Source organism: Vicia villosa, linkage group LG3, assembly GCF_029867415.1.
Source record: "Vicia villosa cultivar HV-30 ecotype Madison, WI linkage group LG3, Vvil1.0, whole genome shotgun sequence".
Lineage (NCBI taxonomy): Eukaryota > Viridiplantae > Streptophyta > Magnoliopsida > Fabales > Fabaceae > Vicia > Vicia villosa.
In genome coordinates, this window is record NC_081182.1 from 53,673,864 (window position 1) to 53,691,489 (window position 17,626).

The window sequence follows — 17,626 nt, forward strand, 5'->3', positions numbered from 1 at the left end:
AATTATTATTATTATATAACCTTTTTCCCTTAATGACAATAAATACCATATTAATATTACCCTAAATAATTAAAAAATAATTTTATACTTAATTTAGATTCAGTATTTGTTTTAAATAATTTGAATAAATATCCTTAAAATAATCGCCATCGAACCCACTAGCGTGGGTATTCGTACTGTGTTATATCGCTTGGTACCAAACCAAACCCGTCAGCGATCACCAGATTGACATTCAATGCGATTACCAACAAAATAAACCACCGAAAACCCAACCCGACCCGACCCGACCCGATCACTACTGAAAGTGAAGTTCAATTTCGTTATCTTGCATCACCTTCCAATCTCTCCCATATATTCTCGAAAATCACTTTGCCGAATTTTTTCAAACACCTTGTGTTCTTCTCAATCTTCAAATCTCCAATTCCACGTAATTCAACCGAATATCCTTCAAAATCTATTGTTTTCTTCTTTACTTCTTCCACTTGTTGCTGATTTCACATCTTAATTTTTATCGCTCCATATCCGATTTGTTAATCGAGGTTTTTACGGTGGAACAATTGAATTTTTTTTGTTGCAGATCATTACTGCTAAAACGGATCGTTGCTGAAATTGGTTTTTACAACGATCAGTAATTGTCAATGCTAACAAATGTTTGTATCTCGTTCTGAGATTGGATTTTATATTCTATAAGGTTTAATATACTCGCTTTTGGATGGGGCATGGTTAACACTATCGAGCTTTGAAGGTTAGTTTTTTTTTTTTTTTGCCTTCGTAGTGTATGATTGATACTACCGCGTCGGTGGTTTAGTTTTCTGTTTCTACATGATTTATTTATGGTTTATACGATATTAATTGTGCGAAAGACTAAATTTTTTTAACTACCTTGGTGTGTTAGGTTGTTTGTACACGGGTGGGTATGAGTACCTACCTACCAATATGGGGGTGGCGAAATTTCTAAAAGTTAGGGTATGTGTACAGTATGAGATATTGTGTAAAAAGCATAAAAATGTAAACGATATAGTAATTGAAATCGTAAGAGGCATTAAAAAAATTGAAATCATAGAAAATATTTAAACAAGGCAGAAGTTTTGAAGCAAACTAAATTACTTTGTAGCAAAACTTGTGTTTTAAATGGAATGGCTTGTACTTAATTATTGGGTCATGGATTTGGCAAGTATTTAAGAAAAACCATGCAACCCATGTTTTTTTTACTTGGGCATATAAGCAAGACAGAGTATGGAATGTAATTTTAGCAAAGAGCATAAGCATTTTTAAACTAGAGGAAGAAGTTGGAGATCATATCATAACACCACAAATTACGCGGTTTAAATATCTTGGTTCTATAGTACAAAACAACGGAGAAATATAAGATGTAAACCATCAAATTTAATTGAGTGATTGAAATGGAGAAAGGTTCCATGTGTTTTATGTGATACAAAAGTACCCTTCAAACTGAAGGGAAATTTTTTATCAAATATTGGTAAGACCAACGATGTTGTATATGACAGTGTTGGTTGTAAAGAACAAATCGAAAATAAATTCAATGTAGAAGAAATGAGGGTGTTGCTTTGAATAGGTGGTTAGGTTGAATGAGATATGATTAAAAGTGTCAACATTAGAGAGAGTAGGGGTAACACCTATAGGAGAAAAGTTGGGGGAAACTAAGCTTAGGTGGTTTAGACTTATTGAGAAAAGACCTATGAATTATCTAGTAAGGATAGTTCATTAGCGGAAATGTAGTCAAACAACTAGAGGAAGACCTAGAAAAATTAAATGAGAAAGTATGAAATAAATCTTAGATTAATGAGTTAGATAGAAGTATGATAATTGATAGAACATTATGGCGTGGTTTGATCCATGTAGCCAACTCCACTTAGTGGGATAAAGCTTAGGTGTTGTTGTTGTGTATGATCAGCACAATGTCCCAATCTATTGGCTACACACAATCAATGCCTTGAGAATTGTCCCTGTCTGTCTAATGCAGGGATCTAATTTAAGGTTAGAGCAAACATTTTTTAACTTTTGAAGAATGCTATATTTTCCTTTTGTCATTTTTTCTTCCTTTCACAAATTGTTTGAATATGTTCTCCACCAAGGGGTAGGCTATGCGAAAGTCTATGACTGCTATCATGCTTAAATAAATAGCACTTGCATGTTGCACTATACACACTTTTGTTTCTAATTGTAAAACTTGATTCTATAATCAAGCTTTTGATTTGATGAGCTTATGTTTTATGTTCCGTAGAGCACTATGATCATAATTATTAGAGATATGTATATCAATATTATACTCACATAGTCTGGCGCGAAAATGGAAGCCTAATTAATATGGGGAGCATGGTGTGCTTAAGTATTATACTTTGCTTAAAGACTTATAACTCCTGCAAATCTGTTTACTTACCTATTGTTTTTTGTTGGATTATCATTCAAGCTAGGTTTTTCGTGCTCCTGACTTACTAGGAGCATCTACCACTATTCCATTCTTTGATAAGTAAGGGAGAGGTTGAACTTCTGTAATGCCATCCCTTCAGCTGTTGAAATTAACTCGGCATGGCCAGAGTTTTCTGGCTTCGAAGAGGTATTGAACTGTATATGTTTCTTTTGGTGATTCTTAAACTCATGATTGGCAATTATTTGCCTAACTCTGTTTCAATATTAGCTTAAATATCAAGTCTGTTTTATCAGCTATTTTTTTTGTAATGTCTAGTAAGTTCTGATTTATGCATGGTTCCCATTTAGTTCATAGTTTTCTTCATTTTGATTGTCTTTTTAATAGAATTCTCATAGTGAAATTGAAAAAAAAGATCCAAAACATGATAATGGGTGTTGCACCAAAACTACACTGATAATTGTTTCATCCAAAAATAAAAGATTAGGCGGCAGCATATTGGTTCTACTATTTCAAAATCCCTCTACTCCATTCTCAAGACTTTTAATGCTATTTTGTTTAAACTATTAGAAACTAGTAATTATGAATAAAATAAATGCTAACAATACACTCTCTATATGCTCTATTCACAACTTAGTTGCAATCAGATGGGTCCAAGAAAGAGACAAATCTTTCTGAGGCTGAAGCATCCATTTAATATTTCATATTTGATCTTAGAATTTCCTTCTCGTTTCTGTTCCATTTTGAGGGCAATGCATCTCATTGCTGTGTTGGTTTTGCATGAAATATCATATTATCTTCTACATTGATGCTATCCATGTTTCCTTGTATTAATAGTAGTATCTTTTTACTCTTTCCATAACTGGGTTGATCACGTTGTTGATTAAATTATTAGGTTTTTAACTTGTTTTGCATGTATACTGTATTATTGTTGACCCTTTCTTCATGTGGTTACTGACAGGAAAGCTTTACTACTTGCATCTGGTATCTTAGTTGCTGGTGGAACAGCTGCATATATGCAATCAAGGTTTAGAGTTAATAAACGTGATTTATTTGGTCGTTGCAATGAGCACGGCAATAATAAAGAAGTAACAAAGGAAGAGGTTATGAATGACTCAACTGCACCAAAAAATAAACAAAAGAAAGGAGGCTTGAAGTCACTTCAAGTCCTTACTGCAATTCTTCTATCTGAGATGGGTCAATTAGGTGTGAAGAATCTTTTATCTTTAGTTGCCACAGTGGTAAGGGTGTTTTCTTGTGGAAGATTATGCTTTGTGCTCGGCCTTTTTTTTTGAGTTGAGATGAACCATAGAAATAGTAATAATAATAATAATAATAATAATAATAATAATAATAATAATAATAATAATAATAATAATAATAATAATAGTAGTAGTAGTAGTAATAATAATACATATTCAAGTATTCATCACGGTATTTGATTCTTTCTATTCATGTTTGAAATTATATAAATCTAGTCGTTGCTTAGTGATGCCTCGCTTGCCACATTTACAAATATTTTAGTTGACCCCCACCCACCCACAAAAAGAAACGAATAATAAATGTAAGCCAATGACACATTTAAATTTTTACAGGTGCTGCGAACTGCTTTGAGCAACAGGCTAGCTAAAGTGCAAGGCTTCCTATTTCGTGCTGCTTTTCTTCGGCGTGCACCATTGTTTTTTCGGTTAATTTCAGAAAATATTATTCTGTGCTTCCTCTTGTCAACCATTCATTCTACATCAAAGTATATAACAGGGACTTTGAGTCTTCATTTCAGAAAATTACTGACAAAGCTTATTCATTCCCACTATTTTGAGGTATAAAATGTTGAATTGTATACATATAATTAGATTATTTGTGATGAACTATTGGTCAATTTATATATTTCTAGTTCCGGCTTCCCAGTGAAGTGTATGTATTTTAGTTATCGACTTTCATCCTTCCTTTGTTTTCCCCCTTTCACATTTGCATGATAAGTCTGTTGTCATCTCTGGACATGGTGTTTGAAAATGCACTTCTAAAATATTTTCAGAATTTTTCTGTTGGCACCTTAAATTCTATTGCTGTCTTCTGCTTATATTATATGGTCATGGACTTTTATTTAGCCTGGCTAACAGTCCATAATTGGTCTGCTGGAATTTGATCGTATTAATAATATATCGTATTAGTAATATTTAAAAAAGGAAAATAGGGCTTGATTGTCCAGCTGGTTATCATCTGGCATAGCTTTAGGATCTTTGAATGGTCTCTTAACCAGGATTATTCTAGTCTTGTTCCTTTAATGGGAAGTTACTTGAAAGTGTTCTGACTTTGAGCAGATATTCTACCCTCTCAAAGCAGAATAAATTTCCACTATTCAATAAATACTTTAAAATTCTTAGTAATTTAGTATGCATTGACAGCATTCGTAGTGGGCCCCTTTAGTCGTTAGTGTTGCTGAATGTTTATTGTTTATTTTTCTTTCAGAACATGGTATATTACAAAATATCACACGTTGATGGTCGTATAGCAAACCCAGAGCAAAGAATTGCTAGTGATGTGCCGAAGTTCTGTTCAGAGTTGAGTGAAATTGTCCAAGATGATCTAACAGCAGTGGCTGATGGACTTCTATATACTTGGCGGCTTTGTTCGTATGCTAGCCCAAAATATGTCTTCTGGATATTGGTATGTCAGTAATTGAACTATACTGTTAAATAGATTTCTCACAACAGCTTCTGCTCATATTTTTTGAGTTTTTGCTAATTGCTAGTGGCTTTTAAAGCTTAGATATGATGTTAGAATCAGTTTTTTTTCCCTCAATATACTGTTTTGGCCTTTTCAGGCCTATGTACTTGGAGCCGGGGCTGCAATCAGAAACTTCTCTCCTTCGTTTGGGAAACTTATGTCCACAGAACAGCAACTGGAGGGAGAGTACCGACAGCTGCACTCACGATTAAGGACTCACTCAGAAAGTATAGCATTTTATGGTGGAGAGAAGAGAGAAGAAGCTCATATTCAACAAAAATTTAAGACTTTGGTTGGGCACATGAGTAGAGTGCTACATGACCATTGGTGGTTTGGCATGATTCAGGACTTTTTGTTGAAATACCTTGGTGCAACTTTTGCTGTTATTTTGATTATTGAACCTTTCTTTTCTGGTCATCTAAGGCCCGACAGTTCAACTTTAGGGCGTGCAGAGATGTTAAGCAATCTAAGATATCACACCAGTGTCATAGTTTCCTTATTTCAGTCTCTAGGAACTCTTTCTATCAGTGCAAGACGGCTCAATCGTCTTAGGTATATTTGATATTTTTTTCCTTTCCTTTTTATAAATTGATATTAGAGGCTTTTATTGGTTCGCTACTCATTAAGCGTGGCTTATATGCAATTCCTTCATAAGATTCATATTGTCTTCCTAGAAGTTCTGACCTATATGTATGTATTACAGTGGGTATGCTGATCGCATTTATGAGTTACTGGCTGTATCAAGGGAGCTAAGCTTGGTAGATGAGAAATCATCCCTGCAAAGAAAAGGAAGTAAAAATTGCATAAGCGAAGCTAACTACATTGAGTTTTCTAATGTCAAGGCAAGTCAAATCCGTCCAATCATCTATCAACCATGACTACTTGTTGTGTTTTAAATGTTTTAATAGCAATTTTGCTCCCAAAAATCAGGTTGTGACCCCTACTGGTAATGTCTTGGTGGATGATTTGACTCTCAAGGTTGAGCCAGGATCTAATCTTTTGATCACAGGTAGCCAGCTGAACTCTCTTCTCGATATTATTTTATTATGCATTTCTTCTGTTGAAAAAGTCATTGTAAAATATTATTTGTAACGGTTGATAGTTTGACATCTTATTGACAACTCTTTTGCTGAAGGTCCAAATGGAAGTGGAAAGAGCTCGCTTTTCCGGGTTTTAGGCGGTCTTTGGCCTTTGATATCTGGACATATTGTGAAACCCGGCATTGGCTCTGATCTTAATAAAGAAATTTTCTATGTACCTCAAAGGCCATACACTGCTGTGGGAACACTTCGTGATCAGTTGATTTATCCTCTTACTGCCCATCAAGAGGTTGAACCACTCACAGATTATGGGATGGTGGAGCTTTTGAAAAATGTAAAGTTCACAGCTAACCCCATGTCTTTCTCAACGCCACGTACATATGTAGCAGTTTATTGATAATTTTGTTGATATATTGTTATCATTCACTAAAATTGCATTTGTATGTGTTCCAGGTTGACCTTGAATACCTGTTGGACCGTTACCCGTCTGAAAAAGAGGTAAATTGGGGCGATGAACTTTCGTTGGGTGAGCAACAGAGATTGGGCATGGCTAGACTTTTCTACCACAAACCTAAATTTGCTATTCTTGATGAGTGCACAAGTGCTGTCACTACTGACATGGAAGAGCGGTTTTGTGCTAAAGTTCGGGCCATGGGAACATCATGCATTACCATATCACATCGTCCAGCGTTGGTTGCATTTCATGATGTGGTTTTATCCTTAGATGGTGAAGGAGGATGGAGTGTTCATTATAGAAGGTTTGAACTTAGCTATGTTTTTTATCATTGTTCCACTCTAGTTATGTTATTAATAAAAAAACACTTTATGGTTATGTTATTATTGATGAGATTAAGATTTAAACTCCAGGGAGGACTCTTCTACCGAAATGGGGATTGATACAATGAAGACATCAGAAACAAATAGGAAGAATGATGCAAAAGCAGTTCAACGAGCATTTGCCATGAGTAAAACGGTGCGGATATTTCTGATTTTGATTGTGATGTCTTCATTGTTCTTCGTTTACATTGATTTTAAAGATTTCCACAATTTTCTTCCAGGACTCTACATTCTCAAGTTCAAAGGCAGAGTCGTATATTTCAGATGTTATATGTTCATCCCCATCTACGAATCATACTATTTTGCCATATACTGTTCCCCAACTTCATGGTAATACCAGGATATTTCCATTGAGAGTAGCTGCCATGTGCAAAGTATTGGTGAGTACCTTCTGTAGATATGATGCTAAAAATCTTTATTTTTTCCCTCCATTGTGTTTGTATGTGTAAACTGTAGTGAATTGGTGCTTAATTCTGCATTCATTTTTGGTTTATTAATTATTATTTATAACATTCTTATAGAAATGACAATATTAGAGAGTGTCGGGATAACACCTATAGTATAAAAGATGGTGGAAAATAGGCTTAGGTGGTTTAGGCATGTAGAGAGAAAATCTGTAGATTGTGTTGTAAGGAGAGTAGATCATACGGAGAGGAGTCAAACAACTAGAGATAGAGGAAGATTATTGAAAGTTAATAGGATTGAGTTATGTCTTTATAAGTGGGGGCAATCCTCACCCTAAAAGCTGGTTTTGTAGGGTTGAGTTAGGCCCAACCACACATTCTTAACATGGTATCAGAATCTATAAGCTATCTTGCATCTGATCTCAACCTAATTCAGTATACAAGGATTAAGTCTTCCTTTCTATCATTGGCAAATCCCATGCAGCATAACATAACTAGTATGTCCTGTTGGTGAGTTCTTCTAAAGCGCATCTTTGTTGATTTCTTTTCCAACATCTATACTGACTCCTTTTTTATGCCCTCTTAGATAAATTAAATCAGAATTTTCTCATTATGGAAATAAGTTTAGCAGGTGATTAAAGCTCACCGTCTCCATCCCTTCCATGTTAATCCGTTGATTCCTTCATGCTCTTTTACTAAAGAAGACTGAGTTCTAGGTAAAATCCTCGATGCTTACATGACCTGTGAGCAGCAAGACTGATTACTTCTGTCTTGGTTACAACCTTCCCTGATAATTACTTAAGTCATAGGCAAGACTGATTATTTCTCTCTTGGCTACAACCTCCCCTGATAAGTTCCACTTTTAAGTCATAGGCTGTTTTCAGTTTTCATCCCTATCAATTCTGGGAGCAGGTTCATAATAACTTCCGTGCACCAATTAGAGCAATGGCATGCAAACAATGCACTTATTTGAGGAATACGAAGAAGGCCAATGGAACAACTTATGAGTTTAACATTGGATTGAAGTATTTGTTGATTCATTTTTCTCAGTCGGCGATCTGGTCTCCTCCCCATATAGGCATAACTTGATATCATTCTTGAAGGTCTTCCCAAAGAATATTGTTCTATCATATTGTTGGTCAGCAGTGAAGGGGTCACAGTGACTTAACTCGAGTCCTCTAGGCTTAAAGTGTGGACAATAGATATGCCCACTCTTAATTTTTGTTGCAATTTGAACTAAATTTAAAATGGGGGACTGCTACATATGGTTCTTAAACTGTGTTAGGTGAAGGCCTTACATTAATTTATATTATATTTGGGCTTACCTTCAGAAATGCATTTGCAATCACAATGCTATAGGGATTAAATGAATGCAAATACATGGCTGTTTGTGCATTTTCCCATTGATGACTTAAGATGAGATACCCATTTTAAAAAATTATATAATTTATGTGCTTGCAATATGTTTTATGTGGACTGTTGCTTTCAGGTACCCACTGTATTTGATAAACAAGGTGCACAATTGCTTGCTGTTGCTCTTCTTGTTGTTTCAAGAACATGGGTCTCAGATCGTATTGCATCTCTTAATGGTATTTTCCCATCTTTGACTAATCACTATTCTGAGATTCCATGCATGTAATGTTAAAATAAAATTTATGTTCTTAGGTACCACTGTGAAGTTTGTTTTGGAGCAGGATAAAGTTGCCTTTATTCGGTTAATTGGTCTGAGTGTACTTCAAAGTGCTGCATCTTCTTTCATTGCACCTTCTATAAGGTAAATGGGTGCAAACCCAAACCCTAATTGGGAACAAACCCATCTGGAATGTATTTCTTTTATCTTAAACAAATAACTGATAGTACTAATTTTACATATGGTTCATGATGAAACGTTTGATTATCTAAAGAAGTTCATATAAGTTTCTGAGAAATTTTCCTTTGTATATAAAAATGAAAAAGAGAAAGTTGAATAGATATTTTGAAGTGTGAAATAGGGTGATTGGATACAAACCCATCTGGAATGTATTTCTTTTATCTTCAACTAATCAGATGAAATTTTTAATTATCTAAAGAAGTCCATGTAAGTTTCTGAGAACTTTTCTGATGAATCTATAATAATGAAAAGGGAGAAAGTTGAATACTGAATAGATAGAGTTTGAAGTGTGAAATAGGACGAGGGGGGGTCTGGTTTGTTGGTCTATTATTCCTTTCATAAATCAAAATTTGAGTGAATTGTATATTGCTCCTCAGGCATTTGACAGCAAGGCTGGCCCTTGGGTGGCGAATTCGTTTGACACAACATCTACTACAGAACTATTTGAGAAGCAATGTCTTCTACAAGGTAATTGAAAATGAACTATTCAATAGTTTTGTTCCTTCCTCTATTTTTTGAACATTACAAGCACACTCTGTTGGTCATATTCGTTGCTATTTGATACTCCCTCTGTCCCAAATTCTAAGATGCCTTGCAAATAAGTTTGTCCCAAATTATAAGTCACTTTACAATTCCAATGCAATATTTATAATTTTTTTCTTAATATACCTTCAAGTATTTATTATTATTCATCCTTTCAACTCTTTTAATTTCTCTTTCATGTGTAATTATAAGGGACATTACTGTAAAGTCATACATAATTTGTCTTTCCCATACAGTAATGATTAAGTTTCTTAATTCGTGTGAAATACCCAAAACGTCTTATATAATATGGGACAGAGGGAGTAACTCAGAATATACTTTGCACTATAATTTTTTGAACATGATTATTTTTGAAATGATTTGTAGACCAGTTTACTTTGATTTGTAGACCAGTTTACTGCGTAGTTATGATTGCTTTATATTTTTGGAATTTAGTTTCAAATTTTTGTTGTCTGCTTATCTTTGTAGGTCTTCCACATGGCAAGCAAAAGTGTTGACGCAGATCAGAGGATAACTCAAGATTTGGAGAAGTTAACCACAGACTTGTCTGGACTGGTAACTGGACTTGTAAAGCCATCCGTAGATATTTTGTGGTGAGTGATTCATTCATGAATTTGAATTAATATATTTTACTAGCATAGCACTATGCATTTTATACTAGCATTTGAATCAACATATTTGATGTTTTTCTTCTATGACTTTACTTCTCAAGGTTCACATGGAGAATGAAGATGTTAACTGGTCAAAGGGGAGTTGCCATACTCTATGTTTACATGTTACTTGGCCTTGGATTTTTAAGAACTGTTACTCCAGATTTTGGTGATTTGATAAGCCAAGAGCAACAACTTGAAGGACTCTTTAGGTAAACCAATAACTGTTTGTGTTGCCTCAATCATGGCACTAGTGTTGTGAAAATAATACTGACCTTTTTTAATCTTCTGCTTCTGCTAGGTTCATGCATGAGAGACTTTGTACTCATGCTGAATCCGTTGCTTTCTTTGGAGGCGGTGCTAGAGAAAAATCCGTGAGCATCCCAACTCTACAATATTTAATATCTCTTTTCTTTAGGGTGTGGTTATTTGAGTGTGTTAAATTCAGTTTGAAAGTTACTTACTCACTCTTCCCACAATCAAATGTGGAATGATTGGAAGTGTAATGAAGTCCAACTAATAACACACCACCCCTCAAATATCAGACTCACCAGTACATGACCTTTTTAACAAGCGATCAGGAGTGAATTTCATTCTGTTTCATAATTCTCATTTACCACTTCCTTTGGACACACAAACCCTAAGGCTTTGTTTGGGAGGTTGGAGGGGAGGGTAAATGAAGGGTTCTGAAAAAGAATTTTTAAAAAAATATAGGGAAATATTTGACATTTCTTGAAAGAATGATTTTGTATAGAATGATAGACGAGTGTTTATCATTATTATATTTTTTATTTTTAGAATACTATATCAACATAAAATATATTTGGAAAATTTATGAGCCCTCCAAAACCCTTCCCACCTAAATCCCTCTATTTTTTTCACTCAGCCCTTCCCTTTTTTCTAAGCCTTCCCCTCCAAACTCCCAAACAAAGCCTAAATGTACAACTCGTGCTTAAGTTTTTGTTTTATAAAATTTATTGATCTCAGGCTAAATACAGGGGCACGTGACTAGGTTCAAAAGGAAATGCATGGCTTATTGATTTTTCTTCAGCTTGCAGTTTATGCATTTTGATCACTGTAGATTAAAAAATGTACTTTATGAACATTGTGCAGATGGTTGAATCAAGATTCAAGGACCTTCTGGCACACTCCCAGTACCTTCTGAAAAAGAAATGGCTGTTTGGTATACTAGATGATTTCATCACAAAGCAACTACCTCATAATGTGACCTGGTTGCTGAGCTTGTTCTATGCTATGGAACACAAAGGAGACCGTGCATCGATAAGTACTCAGGGTAGGAATATTCGACTTTTCTCAGTTACTCTATTTCTCTCTCGCTCCCCACTGATATACACAGTACTATATTACAGGTGAGCTGGCACATGCATTGAGGTTCTTAGCATCAGTTGTTTCTCAAAGCTTTTTAGCTTTTGGAGACATTCTTGAATTGAATAGGAAGCTTGTAGAACTTTCTGGGGGTATTAATAGGATTTTTGAGCTTGAAGAGCTTCTGGATGCAGCACATTCTGGTACTTTATCACCGTTACTTTGATTTATATGCAAACATGCCATTTAAATTGTTATCTTCTTGTTTGTATAGAAGTTATACTTTACCATTATCTTCATGTGCTAATGTTTTCTTTTATGCACAGGGGAATCCATTAATGGTGGTGCTATATCTTCAGCGAGGGATTATCATTCTAAAGATGTTATTTCTTTTTCTAAGGTTAATATTATTACTCCTTCTGAGAAGATGTTGGCCAGGGAGTTGACATGTGATGTTGAGCTTGGGGGAAGCCTGCTTGTTACTGGTTGGTATAGTTGTTATTTTGTATATTTTTCCTTTTGGGAGAGGGAATTCTATTTTGATTAGAATTTTAATCTTGCATATCATATTTCAAAAGGTCCAAATGGAAGTGGAAAAAGTTCCATTTTCAGAGTTCTTCGAGGACTTTGGCCAATTGCAAGTGGAAGACTGTCTAGACCATTGGAAGGTATGGACCAAGATGCTGGATCAAGTTGTGGCATCTTCTATGTTCCTCAACGGCCGTACACATGCTTGGGAACACTGAGGGACCAGATTATATACCCTCTATCCCGCGATGAAGCAGAGTTTAGAGCATTGAAGATGTTTGGAAAAGGTATGTTTAGTGCATAAAATACCACTGGCTTAAGAAACGCCCTTGTCTGGTTTAAAATGATGTGTGGGCACCAGTGGTTCATTTGATAGTTTAAAATGATGCTGGCTGCCTGCTTTGCTTTTGGTTATTAGCCACCACTTGAGAATAGGTTCTCTTCCTAGCATCCCTGTAGTTGTGACTCGTGATAATGCATGAAATTGATTACATGTTGTTCATATTTATAGTGTTGAATATTTCCTTTCATATAAATTTAGTTGCTTAAAATTATAGTTTGGTTTCCTTTTATTCTCTTGTAATCATTTCAAAGATGCATTTAGTTTATTTTGCTTTTCCCATTTTAGCTCTGATCGTTAGAATCTTGCTAGTTCAGGTGAAAAACATCCTGATACTATAAAGTTGTTGGACAAGCACTTGGAAGTTATCCTGGAGGATGTTCGGTTGAATTATCTTTTAGAAAGGGACACAAATGGCTGGGATGCAAATTTAAATTGGGAAGATACTCTCTCTCTTGGAGAACAACAGAGATTAGGCATGGTATGTGAATTGATTTTATCAAATTTGTAATTCTAGAATGATTTTGTTAAATTTCTTCAATAATAATTAAATATAGATCTTAGACCTCAGTTTTGAGCTTGACTCTTAATTAGAGGAAGACATTATAATAAATCTGTGGCATTCTTCTGTTTAAATTAACATTTACCTTTTGTTTTGAAGGCACGCTTGTTCTTCCATAAGCCCAAGTTTGGCATCTTGGACGAGTGTACCAAGTACGTATGATCTATCTCTTACTTTTTTCTCTAAAAGAATTGTTTTGTTATTATTTGGTGTTAACCTTGTTTTTCTCTTTTCCTGAAAAATTATCGCAGTGCAACAAGTGTTGACGTTGAAGAACACCTATATGGGCTAGCGAAGAAAATGGATATCACAGTTATTACTTCCTCACAAGTAAGATTTTACTTTTAAATTTTTTGACAAGCATTAAGAGCAAATCATTAGTCGGTTTTCATTGTTTCACTATAGCGGATACGGCAAGTACTTACTTTAACTTGATATAGGATTACTTATAAAATTATACACGCACATTCCTTCTCTGCACACAACTATGTGATTTTTATACAGTTTTAGCAGAGTCAGTTATTAAACATTAACACCAAATCTGGTCAGACTAATTATCGTCTCTTGTCTTCAGCGTCCTGCTTTAATACCATTTCATTCCATGGAATTGCGGCTGATTGATGGCGAGGGTAATTGGCAACTCCGTTTGATCAAGCAATGATACTCTGGTAGGTAGCGTTGATGCAGACTCTCATAGTTAGAATATTTTGCGGAGTCTTGAACATACTGGCTTATCTTGAGCGTAAAGAAGGTTGGCTGATGATAGTATCCCCATTTTCTTTCATTTTGGGTTTACCATTTTAATATTCTCCAAGGTTCAAGTTTTGCAGCACCAACCAAAATGGTTGATACGAAGTTGAAACAAAACTATTTATAGCTGCAGTATATTAAGATCAATCATGTACAGTCCCCCCCTTATATTCCTAGGTAGTTGATATTTATTCATATTTTGTAACCATTGTTTTAATAATAAAAAGAATAGCTTGAAATATAGTAGCTCTTGGATATATTTTGTTACCGTACCATCATCCGTTCATTGTAACAGGTTTGGTTTCTTTTCTTCAAGTCCATCATTTCTCGGTTAACCCTCTTGATCTGGACATCGCTTATATAAAATCTAATTAGAACTTAATTCACATTTCATGTTGGCTAAGACATCTGCATAAGAATTAGTTTTGTGATATGATTCATATGAATGACTGATTTTAATGTCATTCTAATTTCAAAAGTTTCCTGTTTGTTGAATTCTCAAACATGCAACCTTTTCCTACACAAGTAAATAGTCACACTATACTACAACTTGGGAATCAACATGAAGCACAGTTGTCTTAAACCTTTATCTGTAGTCAATTGTAATTCAGCCACATAAGCTGTCCATTGCTTAAATCCAAAAACGTATTTAAACCACCTCATCACTCGCCACCACAGCCTCTGAAGAGACAGACCTTCACAGCATGTTTTCAAACTCTTACTAGCACTTTCCAAATTAAGCCTAATCCTTCCGTGAGAAAGGTGGCCTCCACAAAATCTTCATTGGAACTCTGTCCAAGGAGCAACACAACCAACACCTTGTGGTAGCATCGAGGTCACATACTATTGCTCGAGCGCCTTATATCAACTCAAGGGAAGTTCTCTTTATTTCCCCAATAGAGAAACTGGCAAGCAATTGGCCAACAACATATGGCCAAGACAATCAAATTTGTAACTTTTTACGAACATAATATTAATTTTGACCAGAGAAAAGCAACTAAATGCTACGCAAATACAAAATCCTAGAAACTAACTAAACTCCAACACTACGCAAATATAACATACAATTGTAAGGAAACATTTATAACTGTTAAAAGATAGAAAGGTGATAGAAAGGTTAACACGTATGGCTGGTTTGTTTCAATTTTGTATAGCTCACAAATTTATTTATAATTTATAATTTATTGATTGTAAAAGAATTTTTTTACTCTTAAATGGGATCCACCAGTCATTTCAAGTTCAAGTTTTAAGCTGAGATCCACTCTATGAATTACTTATCGAAATTTCAAAAATATCTTAAAATTTTGGATTTTAAAATTCGGATGCGTCTGAAATATATAACAAATTATGAAACATGTCAAAACAAATGTTAAATATTTTTTTAAATATTTTTTGGTCATGTAGACTAGTGGCTGGGATTCTGCACCTGATGTCCATGCACAACTATCAACTGAGCTGATTTAATGGGACAATATTACTTAACCATACCACAAAGTCATCCTAATGTAATATGGATGGTGTTCAAAAGTGTTTTCGAATTTTGAAATCTAGAATGTACACTGTCATCACAAAAATCAGAATAAAAAAATATATCCTAGGAGATTTTTACGATTTTGAAACATGGAATACTCACTGAGATCAAAAAACCAAAAACAATTTCATGATCACATACAAGAGTTGAAGAAAAAAAGAAATTAACATAAATATTTTACGATTACATTGTAACATTACATAGATCTTTGTTAATATAAATATAGCCTTATATTTCACGATCAAGAGACGACTTTAGATGTTTCAACATTTTTAAAAATTCGAATATGCTACACACACCCTTCTGAACAATATGACAGATTCAACATATAACTCTTTTATAGAAGAATTTATTATAAGTTTTTAGACATTCATTATGTCTTCCAAGATCACACTTGGTTTGATCGTTTCCCTGTCTCCACCCTTGATTTATTTGGTCCATATTGTAAGTTTAAGTCTACCTCTCACATTTTTTGTTATGTGATACCTACATAGTAAATCATATGATTTAGGAAATATCTTTGAAATCAAATTTATTAGTGCGATATCGTGATCGATGACAATCACATGTGACATGTTTTCTTGGTCGTTCAACATAGTCCTACACACTTCCAAAGCTCACGTAAAATTGTCCTCTTTTTCACTTTTCAAAAATGTCAATCTAACTGCAAAAGTCATATGTGTAAAAGTAACACTAATAACTTTCATAAGTGGTGATCTGTATTTATTGGTCTTATTTGCTGAATCAATTATGAGTATAGTAGAAAAATGTTAAACAACTTGATGGAATTAGGACGAGTCTAAAATATATCTCGATCGGTTTTTTCTTTCTCACAACCTCTGTATCTAGATCTTGGACCTCTTTTTGCCTTGTTGTTTTAGGTGCAGACATTGTACACTTACCTAAAATTTGAGGTCTTTACCTTTTCAAAATTGACATTATATTTTTTGTGTTGAACCATGTTAAGTAAGAGAAGGAAAATTAGATGCCATTCAAAGCGTTTTCTTATTAGAGAATGCTTTATGGTTTATGCAATGTTCCAATTACTTTTTTAAGGTGCATCCTTTCTATTTTTTATTTTATTTTTATAATATGCTTGAGATCTCTATAGAGATAATTATGGATGCTTTTTCTATTTTGGTAAAACTTTTGATATTTTTCTTAATCACTTAAATGCCATTTTGAATAGATGCATTGAAATTCATCTTGTTTTAAATTGGAAAAAATCTCATATAATGGTTATTGAAATTCTTTTCTTAGGACATAAAATCTCTTCAAAATGCATTGAAGTCACCACATCTTAATGCGTAAGGAGTGAGAAATTTTCTAAGTTACGGTGGATTTGACCGAAGTTTCCTAAAATAATTTTACAAAATTGCATAACCTTTATGCAATCTCCTTGTTAAGGAAACTCACTTTGTTTTTCAAAAATGATTGTTTGACGACGTTTCCTAAAATAATTCTATAAGATTGCAAAACCTTTATGCAACCTTATTGTTAATGAAACTCATTTTGTTTTTCATAATAATTGTTTGAATTCCTTTATGTTGATTAATAAAAGATGGCAACAACGCCCATAATTATATATCATAGTAGTATTTGAGAATTTTCATTTGAGCTGTTAGTGATTATGTTGTTGGAGCAGTGGTTGGCTTGACGACATGAATTTTCTTATGCTATTTATTATACAAGTATGGTTCTAACTTCTAAATGAAAACTAAGTGAGCTACACTCTAGGATCATTATTTGCTTTAGAAAAGTTTCACTCTTATCTAATTAGCTCCAAAATTATTGTTTTTACACATCATTTAACATTAAAGAATTTTCTAGGTTTATGATATTAGTTGAGATTAAGTTTCATGGTATATTTTATGATTGCATACTACATTATATAAGATTAACGAGAGGAATGAAAATTTTGCAATGTTTTATAATTGATTACAACTAGTGAGAGTGAGTTAGATAAGATTGTCTAATGAAGCAATCATCTTAGCTTTTTTGATGAGTGTAAGTTGAAGCCATCGTGAACTTCAATCATATCCATCGGAATGTTGAAAATTTTCTGAGAGGTGAAATGAGATATGATAATGACACTAAATATGTGTCATGTCCGTTATATTTGCCCATCT

The 17,626-nt window shown here is 34.1% G+C and overlaps 1 protein-coding gene across 2 annotated transcripts; it reads left to right on the plus strand.

Moving 5' to 3' along the window:
* Positions 1-214: 214 nt before the first annotated feature.
* On the plus strand, positions 215-14,207 carry LOC131661444 (ABC transporter D family member 1). 2 transcript variants are annotated; one of them, XM_058930986.1, is made up of 27 exons: positions 215-427; positions 578-745; positions 2,432-2,578; positions 3,351-3,630; positions 3,985-4,209; positions 4,859-5,056; positions 5,214-5,668; positions 5,820-5,958; positions 6,047-6,125; positions 6,252-6,490; positions 6,610-6,914; positions 7,024-7,129; positions 7,215-7,373; positions 8,887-8,986; positions 9,063-9,171; positions 9,645-9,735; positions 10,279-10,403; positions 10,523-10,672; positions 10,762-10,834; positions 11,574-11,754; positions 11,831-11,989; positions 12,113-12,271; positions 12,365-12,601; positions 12,972-13,135; positions 13,316-13,368; positions 13,468-13,546; positions 13,791-14,207. In XM_058930986.1, the coding sequence occupies exons 3-27, from the start codon at positions 2,517-2,519 to the stop codon at positions 13,875-13,877; spliced, it is 4,014 nt and encodes a 1,337-aa protein (XP_058786969.1). In that variant the 5' UTR covers positions 215-427; positions 578-745; positions 2,432-2,516; the 3' UTR covers positions 13,878-14,207. The 2 variants fall into 2 exon arrangements, with proteins under 2 accessions (XP_058786969.1, XP_058786968.1); XM_058930985.1 differs by having other exon boundaries at positions 2,436-2,578.
* Positions 14,208-17,626: the final 3,419 nt, after the last annotated feature.